The 15,527-nt window shown below is 41.9% G+C and overlaps 1 protein-coding gene across 1 annotated transcript in view; it reads right to left on the bottom strand.

Annotated features, from left to right (window-relative positions):
* LOC139547692 (uncharacterized) overlaps positions 1 to 15,527 on the bottom strand; it is a 49,924-nt gene that overhangs the window by 22,460 nt on the left and 11,937 nt on the right. The window contains exons 2-5 of the mRNA XM_071356685.1: positions 7,204 to 7,236; positions 1,630 to 1,684; positions 1,236 to 1,378; positions 950 to 1,081 (exon numbers count right to left, since the gene is read on the bottom strand). Of these exons, the coding sequence (XP_071212786.1) occupies positions 950 to 1,081; positions 1,236 to 1,378; positions 1,630 to 1,684; positions 7,204 to 7,236 (363 nt within the window). The remainder of the gene's footprint in view (positions 1 to 949; positions 1,082 to 1,235; positions 1,379 to 1,629; positions 1,685 to 7,203; positions 7,237 to 15,527) is intronic.

The following is a 15,527-nucleotide window of genomic DNA, read 5'->3' as shown; positions in this document are numbered from 1 at the left end:
CACTACCTTACCAGTTCTAATCAATAATACGTGTTTCACTACTTATTTACTACACACAGGAGTGCTAAGTCAGTGATGAGGTTGACTGATTTCCTTATATGAACTGTAACTGCGAAATCTTTAAAGTTGCATGATGCATGTATATTTTTGTTCAGTGTGCATGATGATGATATAAAATGGTCTCTATTTAAATTGTCTTTATATTTAGCAAAAGTGTAGAACACCCTTAGTTGACTCTAAAATGTTTTCTATACCCATTTGAAGAAACAAATTCATGTGTTTTAAGATGAAAGATTCTTTCAGGGGACCCTATTTACATTTTAGGAGACCCCACATGGGTCCCGGACCCCAAGTTTGGGAACCACTGTACTACTAACCTCTCTCCCTGCTTGCTTCAATGCTTCCTCTCTCTGTATTTCCTTTCCATTTTTTTTACCTTTATTTAACTAGGCAAGTCGGTTAAGAACAAATTCTTATTTACAATGGCGGCCAAACCCGGACGACGTTGGGCCAATTGTGCGCTGCCAGACCACGAAACACGTGAGGAAATAAAACTGGGTTGTCTGCCTGGAAATTCATTCGCAAGACCAACATTTCTCATATCAACCTATTTAATCATTCTGTTTTCTAATTTTAATTAGATTACCTTTCAAGTACTAACTTGAGAAAATGTTTGCTTTTCCAGTACTTCAATTTCAGAGTGCCAAATTCAAGTACTTTAAGCACCTAGTGCGAGCTCTGGGTGCAGGTGGGAAATTAGGTTGTCAAAATGACTCAGCATGAGAGAATTGGGAAATATCTCCCAAAAAGCTTTCGGACTAGACAGACCTCAATGGAGCGAGCCAAGTCTAAAATGCACACTATGACACCACCTATTTGTATGCCTTTTGATGTAGTTGTTCTTCCCAATGACGACAGCAAAGGCCTCAAAAGACCTGACATTACTGACCTTTCCCACAACACTTGGAATGGGGTTGGGTCCTGGTTAGGATCTGAGAGTCACAGCAGAGCTGGTTGAGTGGGTCATAGGCCCGACACCCACAGCAATCTGACACCAGCTGGCTCACATGAGTCAGCTGACCTGCATCGGTTGAATCACAGATAAGGGCAAACAAAACACACAAAATACAAATTCAAACTTGGGAGATGCTGAGAATGTTTTCAACCCAGTTACCAGGTTTGAGTGAATAGATGCAGTGGAATACTGCTAGACAGAGTAATGTCTCCTCTCTCACCTTCACAACAGGAAGCCCGGATGAGGTTGAAGGCCCTGTTTCCACAGCAGGACAGCCCCACCCCTTCATGTAGTACTTTTTCACAGCAAGTGTAATCTAGAACGTCATATTTCCCCTTGCCGCAGAGGTGGTCTTTGGGAGACCTGAAAGGCAGCGGTTCATATTCATGTCTAGAGGGCATTTTCTATATGTGCAGCATATATACAAGACATAGAATGGAGTCACAATGCTTACACATACGGTCACATCATGCTGACACATCTTAATTAAAGGTAGTAGGATGAATTTGCCCCTAAACACTATCAGGTCAGTTTTTCATATCCCCGCTTAAGATTTGAGCCCACGGGCAGCTTCTACCCAGAGCACAGATAATAAGGGTACTTGCTATACTCACGTGTCGTAGAACCCAGCATGGGCAGAGACTGGAATTCCAAAATGATTGACTTGCCCTGTGAAACGTGGAACATCCCCACATCAAGACAAAGCACTGGCTACGTATTCTGTGAAAAGCTATCTCAGGTCATGAGGAATGCTATTAATCTAAGCGTGATATTTGCAAAACGCTTACGAAGAAAATATTGGAACTGTAAATCGCTTTACAGTGAAAAGTAAAGCAATGCAAAATGTTGTATTGTTTAAAATCGCGTTTTACAACTGCCGATACAGTGACTGAAGTTGAATAAGCTATTGTCAGGAAGCAATGGTATCTATAGCTGCAGTTAGCACTTCCTAAAGGTCTCTGCAGCTCCATATAAGTCATTTGAATTAAAAAACATTAAAATCAGGCTTAATATCCCCATCACTCTATAAACCACACAGCCAGTAGTAGAGGTCGACCGATTATGATTTTTAAGTACCGATACCGATTGGAGGACCAAAAAAAGCTGATACCGATTAAATCGGGCAATTATTTTTAAATGTTTTCTTTATTTTTTTATATACAACACTGAATGAACACTTATTTTAACTTAATATAATACATCAATAAAATCAATTTAGTCTCAAATAAATAATGAAACATGTTCAATTTGGTTTAAATAGTGCAAACACAAAGTGTTGGAGAAGAAAGTTAAAGTGCAATATGTGCAATGTAAAAAAGCTAACGTTTAAGTTCCTTGCTCAGAACATGTGAACGCTGGTGAATCCTTTTAACATGAGTCTTCAATATTCCCAGGTAAGAAGTTTTAGGTTGTAGTTATTATAGAACTATTTCTCTCTATACCATTTGTATTTCATATACCTTTGACTATTGGATGTTCTAATAGGTTTCTTTAGTATTGCCAGCCTAATCTCGGGAGTTGATAGGCTTGAAGTCATAGTCTAGAAGAAAAAGAAACGCACACCTATTTAGGCGAGGTGCTGGCTAGCGGAGTAGAAAACTTAAAAATGAAGGAGAGCCGCACACTCTAGGAGCTCAGATGCAAAAATATTTAATTTACCAACGTTTCGACAGGCAAGCTGTCTTCATCAGGGTACAATCACAGACACTGCAGGATGACTCGTTTATATATAGTGTCAAGACACACAGGTGTCTGTAATCATGGCCAAGAATGGCCTAATATCATTGGTTAATTTCTCAAATATTAAAATGGCATAGAAAGAGCAGCATACAATAAATACAAATGGATAGCATACGATCATAGACTCACTTAAGACCACACAAGCCTACAAACAACCACAATGGCAAAGTCACAACAATCACAGGCTTGAAGTCATAAACAGCGCAATGCTTGAAGCACAGCGAAGAGCTGCTGGCAAATGCAGGAAAGTGCTGTTTGAATGAATGCTTACGAGCCTGCTGCTGCCTACCACCGCTCTGTCAGACTGCTCTATCAAATCATAGACTTAATTATAATATAATAACACACAGAAATACGAGCCTTAGGGCATTAATATGGTCAAAAATGGGACCTATAATTTTGAAAACAAAACGTTTCTTCTTTCAGTAATATCATCAACCATGTGTAGTTAACTAGTGATTATGTTAACATTGATAGTTTTTTATAAGTTAAGTTTAAGGCTAGCTAGCACCTTACCTTGGCTCCTTGCTGCACTCGCATAACAGATAGTCAGCCTGCCACGCAGTCTTCTCGTGGAGTGCAATGTAATCGGCCATGATCGGTGTCCAAAAATTATTACCGATTGTTATGAAAACTTGAAATTGGCCCTAATTAATCGGCCATTCCGATTTAATCGGTTGACTTCTTGCCAGTAGTGTGCCCTAGAAGACTATGCTGATCCGAGTAATGATGACAACTCATTTCACTGACTTATCTACACTGAACAAAAATATAAAACGCAACATGCAACAGTTTCAAAGATTTTACTGAGTTACAGTTCATATAAGGAAATGTAGTCAATTGAAATACATAAATTAGGCCCTAATCTATGGATTTCACATATGCATCTGTTGGTATTACCTTTTAAAAAAGGGTATGGGCGTGGATCAGAAAACCCGTCAGTATCTGGTGTGACCATCATTTGCCTCATGCAGCGCAACACATCTCCTTCGCATAGAATTGATCACGCTGTTGATTGTGTCCTGTGGAATGTTTTCCCACTCCTCTTCACTGGCTGTGCGAAGTTGCTCGATATTGGCGGGAACTTGAACACGCTGTCGCACACGTCGATCCAGAGCATCCCAACTGTGCTCAATAGGTGACATGTCTGGTGAGTATGCAGGCCTAGGAAGAACTGGGACATTTTTTGCTTCCAGGAATTGTGTACAGATCCTTGCAACATGGGGCTGTGCATTATCATGCTGAAACATGAGGTGATGGTGGTGGAGGAATGGCACGACAATGGGCCTCAGGATCTCATCACAGAATCTCTGTGCATTCAAATTGCCATCGATAAAATGCAACTGTGTTCGTTGCTCGTAGCTTATGCCTGCCCATACCATAACCCCACCACCATGGGCACTCTGTTCCACAATGTTGATATTAGCAAACCGTTCACCCACATGATGCCATACACGCTGTCTGCCATCTGCCCTGTGAGGTTCCCAAGTGGCGCAGCAGTCTAAGGCACTGCATCTCAGTGCAAGAGGCGTCACTACAGTCCCTGGTTCGATTCCAAGCTGTATCACATCCGGCCTTGATTGGGAGTCCCATAGGGCGGCGCATAATGTCGTCCGAATTTGGTTGGGGTAGGCCGTCATTGTAAATAAGAATTTGTTCTTGCCTAGTTAAAGGATAAATGTAAACAAAAAAATGTGAGGACGACGAGCACGCAGATGAGTTTCCCTGAGATGGTTTCTGACAGCTTGTACAGAAATTCTTCAGTTGTGCAAACCCAGTTTCATCAGCTGTCTGGCTGGCTTCTCAAATGATCCCGCAGGTGAAGAAGGGGGATGTGGAGGTCCTGGGCTGGCGTGGTTACACATGGTCTGCGATTGTGAAGCCGGTTGGACGTACTGCCAAATTCTTTAAAAATGACATTGGAGGTAGCTTATGGTAGTGAAATTAACATAAAATTATCTGGCAACAGCTTTGGTGGACATTCCTGCAATCAGCATGCCAATTGCACACTCCCACATCTGTGGCATTGTGTTGGGTGACAAAACTGCACATTTTTAGAGTGGCCTTTTATTGTTCCCAGCATGAGGTGCACCTGTGTAATGATCATGCAGTTTAATCAGTTTATTTATATGCCACACCTGTCAGGTGGATGGATTATCTTGGCAATGGAGAAAAGCTCAGTAACAGGGATGTAAACCAATTTGTAGACAATTTTAGAGAAATAAGCCTTGTGCGTATGGAACATTTCTGGGGTATTTTATTTCAGCTCATGAAACATGGGACCAACACTTCATGTTGCGTTTTATATTTTTGTTCTGTATAGATTGCACATATTCCTATACAGGCAGGATTCCAAACCATCATGATCCACTGCATTCTGTTTGCCTTTTCAGGAGTCATGTCAGGGAAGTAAGGTACATGATGCACAGGGGTCAAAATATTACCAGATGTCCACCAGGTGCATATACGTTTTGTTTTGCCAGATATCTAGCCCCCATTTTTCATACTTGGCAAACATGCTTCGCTTTTCAACTAGCTAAAAGAGTAACAGTAAAATAACAATAGCAAGACTATATACAGGGGGGTACTGGTACAGAGTCAATGTGCAGGGGGACCGGTTAGTTGAGGTAATATGTACATGTAGGTAGAGTTATTAAAGTGACAATGCATAAATGATAACAGAGTAGCAGTGGTGTAAAAGAGGGGGCAATGCAAATAGTCTGGGTAGCCATTTGATTATCGCCTTACACCTTATGTTCTCCAGATGCATACAACTATTTGCCAGTACCCCCCTGCTGGAAGGCAAATAGTTTTACGCATGAAAAATTTGCGAATGGACTTGAAAACTACGGTCCAAAATGCAATGTGGTTCAACTAAGCTTCCCGTAAAGTATATTAAATGAAATAGGAAATATTATGTAACTAAATTAGCCTACTCCTTTTTATACAGATATAAATAAAATCATTCAAAATAGGCTTCTAGACCAGAAAGCATGATTAGACCACAGAGATTTGTGAGCATATTTTTTTTATTGATCGGTTTGTCAGTGTCCGCAGATTAGGCTACTCTAATTTTTGACCTATTAACAAAATATATTCTGTCTCCAATCATATAAAGTGCAGTAGAATTGAATGAGATGTGTTTATAAAAGGGCATTCTTCCTGTACAAAGAAATAATATATATACACACAGTTGAAGTCAGAAGTTTACATACACTTAGGTTGGAGTCATTAAAACTAGTTTTTCAACCACTCCACAAATTTCTTGTTAACAAACGATAGTTTTATGTTGGTTTTTTAGCAGTGGCTTCTTCCTTGCTGAGCAGCTTTTCAGGTTATGTTGATATAGGACTCGTTTTACTGTGGATATAGATACTTTTGTACTTGTTTCCTCCAGCATCTTCACAAGGTCCTTTGCTGTTGTTCTGGGATTGATTTGCACTTTTCGCACCAAAGTATGTTCATCTCTAGGAGACTCCTTCCTGAGCGGTATGACGGCTGCGTGGTCCCATGGTGTTTATACTTGCGTACTATTGTTTGTACAGATGAACGTGGTACCTTCAGGCATTTGGAAATTGCTCCCAAGGATGAACCAGACTTGTGTAGGTCTTGGCTGATTTCTTTAGATTTTCCCATGATGTCAAGCAAAGAGGCACTGAGTTTGAAGGTAGGCCTTGAAATACATCCACAGGTGCACCTCCAATTGACTCAAATTATGTCAATTAGCCTATCAGAAGCTTCTAAAGCCGTGACCTAATTTTCTGGATTTTCCAAGCTGTTTAAAGGCACAGTCAACTTAGTGTATGTAAACTTCTGACCCACTGGAATTGTGATACAGTGAATTATAAGTGAAATAATCTGTCTAAACAATTGTTGGAAAAATTACTTTTGTCATTCACAAAATAGATGTCCTAACCGACTTGCCAAAACTCTAGTTTGTTAACAAGAAATTTGTGGAGTGGTTGAAAAACGAGTTTTAATGACTCCATCCTAAGTGTATGTAAACTTCCGACTTCAACTGTATATAAACTGATCACATCGAGAGTAGTAGGCTCTTACATAAGTCTGCAAATGTGAAGGTGGTTGGAATGCTTTATATTATGTTGAACATTAGCTTCCCCAAACTTGAAACACGCCGCCCATGAGTGGACGCATAAATACTAGGGATTCTATATATCATTCTATGATTAGGTCCATAAAAAGGTCCCGTACCGGGAAGAAATTAATTCATCCCTGATGATGCATAAATTCTCAGGCCCAAAGAACAATAATTCACAAGTTCCCCTCTGGCTTAACGTAACCGAAGAGGAGCCCACATTGCAATACTTTCTCTGCTGTATACTGTATACACATCAATCTGAGGCAGGGTAGTAGCCTACACCTCTCAACAGCCGGCTCCATTTCATTCATACAAACAGACGCAAGACATGATGGTGCTTTCCACTTACCGTGAGCATTGTAGCAGGGTAGAGTCAGCAAAACTGCACAAATTCAAAAAGCAAATGTTAAAGAAAGGAAGTCTAGAGGTTCTACACAAATTCTAGCGAATGTGCGGAGTTTGATAGGGATGGTCACATACCAAACATCAGTAGTGGAATTGTCATGGTGACTCTTTCCATAAAGCAGTCTCATTCATAGATGAAAATTTAAGATGCACTGAAATAAGTAGTCAATATCAGCCACACCTACAAGCACCACCCCTAACAACAATATCCAGTTGCCTATCCGTCCCCAACATACCATAGTATGACCCAAACCTCAGTCAATAATATGTTGTATGAGTCATTTATCTTGTCTGGGACCTGCTTTTCCAGTTGCAGTTGGGGAAAATGTAAGGTGAAAATGACTGCATTAACCATTTCAACTAACTATTTTGTTTATTTCCGCCTAATTGTTACTCATGTCATAAAGGTGACTCTACAACTTCGGGCACTTTCAGAAGTTAAAAGGTATTGATACAATTATAATACTGGTAAAATTGTGTATTTGATTTGTCTAGAAACAATATCTGATAATGGCTGTGATCGTACTATTCAGGAATGTATATATTCTTGTATTTTTTCCCGGACAGCCATAGATAAATGTCATTTCCATCACGTCATTAGACATCCATTTTAGTTGAAAATAATTTTATTTAACACATTTCTTATACATTTGTACATTAACTTTTTTAAACATTATTTTAAGTGATTAAAGTTTTCCTAATATTAATAATTCAACATGACGCCTGAATGTATAAACTTGCATTGGTGACAGCTGAAAACATATGTTTATCATGATAAATATGTTACTTCCACCCAAACTTGTGAGATTACGATAACAACCATATGATTTCCCTATCTAAAACAAATCAATCAATGTAATTTATACATAATATACTCATTTACCTATGGGTTGTGGTGGAAATGTTAAACATTTCATTAATATAAGACAAAGATTTCAAAACACTGGAACTAGCATCTTTTCAACATGAGAACAATGTTTTGTCATTGACTGCACTTAGAGGCAACAACTAGAACTTCTAGCACCTATTGTCATGGTTCCACCTGTCACCAAGGGCGTCTGTCTTACGTGGGCAGAGTTACGATGGTGCCTCAAACATGTCAGGAAAATACACAGGTGCATAGGCAATTGTGAGGAGGCAGCAACCATTAGCCCTCTATGTACATTGTGGAGAACACAGTAAATCTGATTACACAGGCTGGCTGCTCAGCCTCCCCACTGATCCGGGATTCCCTTTCCTGGGTCCATCAGTTAGGTGTCCTCTATGGCCAGTCAGGAAAGTTTAAGAGCATGTTTCAATCAATTTCCACATCCAAAGATACAAATCTGACCACCCTGAAACCCCCATGTCCAACAAGGTGGACTGTGCTGAATACTGCTATTAGAGCTGTGCTAGGGCAGTATGAGAGGGTACTAAGCAGCCTAGAGGAGATGGCAAAATCTGCATCCAAGACAGCTTCAACTGCCAGTGGCTTATTCGAGCACTTCAGCAAAGGTAAGACTGTGTTGGGCCTCACACTTGCCTCTGCTGTTCTTGGAGAGCTTGAATGTCTAAACATTTCACTGCAGAAGAAAACTCAGACTGTCTCTGGTATGCAGGCTGCAGTCGACTGTGTGCGGTCATCTCTTAGGGGCACGAGAAATGACGAAAGCTACCTTTGACTGTATGAGAAAGCAACAACATTAATTGACTCTATTGAATCCATTGAGACGCACTCAAGACGATTTGCTGGCAAAGCAGTGGATCACTATAGGGCAGAATTTTTTTAAGTGTTGGATGGTGTGGCAGTTCAGTTTGGCGACCGTTTTGACCAGGACAGTCTAAACGTCCTGCAAAAGTTGGAAAGAGCGCTTCTCACGGGGGAGTTGGATGAGTCTCTAGATCAGTACCCAGAGGTGAACATAGATTCTCTTTCAGTGCAGATCCCTCTCTTTCACAACAAATACCCCTGTAGCAGCAGTGGAGAGGCAGCAGAGGTCCTCAGGAGGCTTCCAGTGGAGGTGCGGGGGTTGACCAAGTTGAGGTGCTGATCAGAATTTTGTTTGTGGTGCCAGTGTCTTCATGTGAGGCTGAGAGGAGTTTCAGTGCACTCCGCAGGTTAAAGACTTGGCTACGGGCTAGCATGGGCCAAGAGAGACTGAACTGCGTAGTTGTCTGTAATGTACATAAAGACAGGCTGGACAGTCTCAAGATGGAAAATATCTGCCAGCAATTTGTTGGATCCATTGAAACCCGCAAACATATGTTCGGTTCTTTTGTTCAGTAGTGTGTATAGCAGTGGTTCTCAACCTTTTTTGGGTACTGGAACCCCTGCATATTTTGAGGCAAGGCTTTGAGTGGTCCTCAGGGACCTCCACTCTATATTATATGTAAACTTACTGGAAACCCAATTAGTCCATGGACCCCTGTTTGAGAACCCCTGGTGTAATTGATATTTGTTCTTTTGTTTAGTAGTTTTCAGTTTTTAGTACATGACAGTACTTACAAATTATTTATTTCCTGTTATTTTATTTAAAATTGCATACTTTGTGCGACATACTTGTCCATAGCTGCTGTTTGAAGAGTTGAGACACTGACTGAAGGATATTTTGTTTGATTATTTGGGTTTTTCATTGAAGTAGTTATTTTGCCTTTAGAACTGTACTTATTTTGAGCTTTTTGTTCTTGTAAAGATATTGTAGTAGACTCAGGCCAGTGGCACATATTTAATGACTATATAAATGTACCAGAAAAAGTCAAATTAAAAGGTCAATTCAATACGGAGACCAACTTTGTGATGGTTCTCAATGGAGATTCTTATAGATGTGATCGCACCATGTTCATTGTATTTATGAAAACTGCACCCATACAGTGTACAGTACCATTGTCACTTACTGGCCTTTCTTGATATTGCTGTTTGTAAGTACAAATACCTGCATACATACTGGACTGGTAAGGAGCACTGCTATAACTATTATTAGTAGTAGTATTATAATGATTTGAACAAGTTGGGAAACCCCTTCAGTTAACTACTGTACCTATCAATTATCCAGTAGTAGTGATTATGGTTCCTCAATATACATTTAACATATTACAACGTAGGCTATGTGTTACAGCACTACTTTTGATGTCCCCCTCAGGAATTGTTCTTGAGAAATTTTCATGTAATTGTCCCCTCCAAGGTTGATATCAGATTTTCGCCCCTGGTTCTGCCTGAACAAGGCCGTTAACCCACTGTTCCTAGGCCGTCATTGAAAATAAGAATTTGTTCTTAACTGACTTGCCTTAAATAATAAGTAATTTATTCCTGAGCAGGCACACAAGTCTTAAATAGTCACGCAGACTGGGATATGTTGTGGGTTGCCTCAGGATAACACTGACATATACACTGACGCGGTGACGGAGTTCATCAGGAAGTGTATAGGGGATGTTGTTCCCACTGTGACTATTGAAACCTACCCAAACAAAAACATGGATAGATAGCAGAATTCGTGCAAAACTGAACACGCGAACCACCACATTTAATCATGGAAAGGTGAATATGGCCAAATACAAACAGTGTAGTTATTCCCTGCGCAAGGCAATCAAATAAGCAAAATGTCAGTATAGGGACAAAGTGGAGTTGCAATTCAACGGCTCGGACAGAAGGCGTATGTGGCAGGGACTTCAGACAATCACGGATTACAAAGGGAAAACCAGCCACGTCACCGACAGTCTTGCTTCCAGACAAACTAAACACCTTCTTTGCCCACTTTGAGGATAATAGGGTGCCAGTTAAGGTGGATGTGATATGATCCTTAACTAGCCTCAATATTAGGAAGGTGTTGCTAATGTTTTGTAAACTCCAGTGTATTTGTATGTTATCAATGATGCTTGGCTTAGTTCAATACTGTTCCAGATAAACAACAGTGCACTGCACCTGATTTTGCACATCAAATGTGTAATGTCAAATGTCAGAATTAGAAATTGGGTAAATGTGTGTAAACAAATGTACCACACTACGTAATGGATGAGGTGTTTCAGTGCAGACACTATTAAAAACATCTGTTTTGATGTTATTTTTCCAAAGTGTACTGTGTATGTAGCCAACAAGTCAACCTGTATTTTGTCTTTGATGATGAACATACTTTATTACCTTACAAATGTATCACCTTGTAATTTAGTCAAAAAAAAATGTCTCCCAGTCATACACAGACGTCCTTGCAGTTGCAATGAACACTATTATTACTTAGCCACAATGAATTGTTTTTTTAATTTAAAAAAAGTTATTCAACATTGAGTGAAAAAAGTCACTGTCACTAAGCAGTTCCTGTTTAGTCTAATCTGTTCAACTGAAGAAATATTTTAATGGACAGAATAGTCCAATGCTAGAGTCCCATCACCAAGGATAAATAGCTTCTCCTGATTTCAATCCAACCCTGTTCCACATGTCTGTGGAACTTGTTCAGCCCAGCTGTTGGTTATACACACAAACACACAGAAGAGGGCGAGTGAAATTAACTGGTTGTGTGAGATCCCATTCTTCAAAATCCAGTATACTTCAGTTGGTGTGTCTGATGCTCCTCCTACAAAGCAGTCGACTTTGTCTTGGTCACAAATGAGTCGCCCAGCATGTTTAGGACCCTCAATGCTGGTCCCAGACTATCTTTTTCTGGGAAGCCCAAATAGTGCATCAGCTGCAATAACTTGATGACCGTTTTCCTTTTAAAACAATGATGCAAATAATTAATTATACAAAATTATTAGGGATACAGGGAATAGACATTTGCAAGGGTATTACTGAAACACTTTTGCTTTTTGGGAAGCATAGGTCATTTGCGCTGTAGTTTCTTCATGAATGTATCTGTAATCGTTAGTGTCCACTAAGAAGATGAGTGGTCCACCTAGCTTTACCAGAGCACCGTTATCCAGCGTGTTGTAGATCCAGACAGGCCTTCATGGCAACCGTAGCAGCCTGGGTGGCACAGCCACCCACAAAACTTTGCCCTGTCTGGCAATCCTGTAGTTTACCCGTTTCCGTCTACCACAACTTGGCCGAGGGGTTGGGTTTTTGAGAGGCTTGCGATGGTATTGAAAGGCAATGATATAATATACACTGCTCAAAAAAATAAAGGGAACACTTAAACAACACAATGTAACTCCAAGTCAATCACACTTCTGTGAAATCAAACTGTCCACTTAGGAAGCAACACTGATTGACAATACATTTCACATGCTGTTGTGCAAATGGAATAGACAACAGGTGGAAATTATAGGCAATTAGCAAGACACCCCCAATAAAGGAGTGATTCTGCAGGTGGGGACCACAGACCACTTCTCAGTTCCTATGCTTCCTGGCTGATGTTTTGGTCACTTTTGAATGCTGGCGGTGCTTTCACTCTAGTGGTAGCATGAGACGGAGTCTACAACCCACACAAGTGGCTCAGGTAGTGCAGCTCATCCAGGATGGCACATCAATGCGAGCTGTGGCAAGAAGGTTTGCTGTGTCTGTCAGCGTAGTGTCCAGAGCATGGAGGCGCTACCAGGAGACAGGCCAGTACATCAGGAGACGTGGAGGAGGCCGTAGGAGGGCAACAACCCAGCAGCAGGACCGCTACCTCCGCCTTTGTGCAAGGAGGAGCAGGAGGAGCACTGCCAGAGCCCTGCAAAATGACCTCCAGCAGGCCACAAATGTGCATGTGTATGCTCAAACGGTCAGAAACAGACTCCATGAGGGTGGTATGAGGGCCCGACGTCCACAGGTGGGGGTTGTGCTTACAGCCCAACACCGTGCAGGACGTTTGGCATTTGCCAGAGAACACCAAGATTGGCAAATTCGCCACTGGCGCCCTGTGCTCTTCACAGATGAAAGCAGGTTCACTCTGAGCACATGTGACAGACGTGACAGAGTCTGGAGACGCCGTGGAGAACGTTCTGCTGCCTGCAACATCCTCCAGCATGACCGGTTTGGCGGTGGGTCAGTCATGGTGTGGGGTGGCATTTCTTTGGGGGGCTGCACAGCCCTCCATGTGCTCGCCAGAGGTAGCCTGACTGCCATTAGGTACCGAGATGAGATCCTCAGACCCCTTGTGAGACCATATGCTGGTGCGGTTGGACCTGGGTTCCTCCTAATGCAAGACAATGCTAGACCTCATGTGGCTGGAGTGTGTCAGCAGTTCCTGCAAGAGGAAGGCATTGATGCTATGGACTGGCCCACCCGTTCCCCAGACCTGAATCCAATTGAGCACATCTGGGACATCATGTCTCGCTCCATCCACCAACGACACGTTGCACCACAGACTGTCCAGGAGTTGGCGGATGCTTTAGTCCAGGTCTGGGAGGAGATCCCTCAGGAGACCATCCGCCACCTCATCAGGAGCATGCCCAGGCATTGTAGGGAGGTCATACAGGCACGTGGAGGCCACACACACTACTGAGCCTCATTTTTACTTGTTTTAAGGACATTACATCAAAGTTGGATCAGCCTGTAGTGTGGTTTTCCACTTTAATTTTGAGTGTGACTCCAAATCCAGACCTCCATGGGTTGATAAATTTGATTTCCATTGATAATTTTTGTGTGATTTTGTTGTCAGCACATTCAACTATGTAAAGAAAAAAGTATTTAATAAGAATATTTCATTCATTCAGATCTAGGATGTGTTATTTTAGTGTTCCCTTTATTTTTTTGAGCAGTGTATATATTTGACAACTGAGGTTGGATATATTTCCCTTTATAAATGATGAACAACACTGAATGCAAATAAGAATCCTAGCTTACTGAGACTTTCTAGTTGTTCCTTAATTGTTATCATTGACATGCCTGTGGACAGAGAGGACACTTTGTTTCATCCGAGGAGGTCAGTGGTGCCAACTTCCTGCCAACTTCCTTCGTCTCTCTTTCTAACTGCCAGTGTTTGAACTCCTCAAATGACTCATTTGGGAGCTCCATGTAGCGCTCAACTGTCTGGAGATGGAAGGGGAAAAAAGTATCCTCATAGTAAAGAACACATGTATTTTAAATTGGAAATCAAACCATACAACTACCTTCCAGCATGCTTTGGATTCATGGAAAGCCAAGGTCATCCCTCAAAGACGCCCCACATTCCAGCTGCAGGGCTGCAAGCTGGCGAAGGAGGTCCACTGAAATTGCGGCAGATGGGAGGTGGCAGGTCAGAGTCTGTGGCGAATCAGGGTGACAGGTTCCAGCGGACAGCTGCAGCTAGATGTCATGAGCTCGTCCTGAAATGAGGACATTCCGTTTCTTCGATTGCATTGCAGTACAGTACAGTAGTTGCCATAGCAGCAAAGAGTCAGTTCAGTTTTCATTAACAGTCTTATGGCTTAGTGGGAGAAACTGTCTCTGAGCATGGTGCTGCTCCACTTGATGCTCTGGTTCAGTTTGCATGATGGTCAATGAGCCAGATGTCTTAGTTTCCAATTTTGATATAAGGCCTACCTCTAACGTCAACAACAGTCAGAAGACGGTTGTACTGGCTTTGACAGTCATGGTCATCAGGTCTCCTCCACTCCCATCGTAGGCCCACCAGGACACATGAGATGAACTGCCCTGACTAAGACAGACAGACACAAATTTGTTGTAACCTCAGCAAAAAAAGAAACGTCCCTTTTTCAGGACCCTGTCTTTCAAAGATAATTTGTAAAAATCCAAATAACTTTACAATGAAGATCTGTGAAGTGTTTAAACACTGTTTCTCATGCTTGTTCAATGAACCATGAACAATTAATGAACATGCACCTGTGGAACGGTCGTTAAGACACTAACAGGTTACAGACGGTAGGCAATTAAGGTCACAGTTGTGAAAACTTAGGACACTAAAGAGGCCTTTCTACTGACTCTGAAAAACACAAAGAAAGATGCCCAGGGTCCCTGCTCATCTGCGTGAACGTGTCTTAGGAATGCTGCAAGGGGGTATGAGGACTGCAGATGTGGCCAGGGCAATAAATTGCAATGTCCGTACTGTGAGACGCCTAAGACAGCGCTACAGGGAGACAGGACGGACAGCTGATTGTCCTCGCAGTGGCAGACCACGTGTAACAACACATGCACAGGATCGCTACATCACACCTGCGGGACAGGTACAGGATGGCAACAACAACTGCCCGAGTTACACCAGGAACGCACAATCCCTCCATCAGTGCTCAGACTATCCGCAATAGGCTGAGAGAGGCTGGACTGAGGGCTTGTAGGCCTGTTGTAAGGCAGGTCCTCACCAGACATCACTGGCAACAACGTCACCTATGGGAAGACATCCTCCTCCCTCATGTGGGACCCTTCCTGCAGGCTCATCT

The sequence above is a fragment of the Salvelinus alpinus genome, chromosome 21, assembly GCF_045679555.1.
Source record: "Salvelinus alpinus chromosome 21, SLU_Salpinus.1, whole genome shotgun sequence".
Classification (NCBI taxonomy): Eukaryota; Metazoa; Chordata; class Actinopteri; order Salmoniformes; family Salmonidae; genus Salvelinus; species Salvelinus alpinus.
This window is presented reverse-complemented; position numbering and strand designations above follow the sequence as displayed.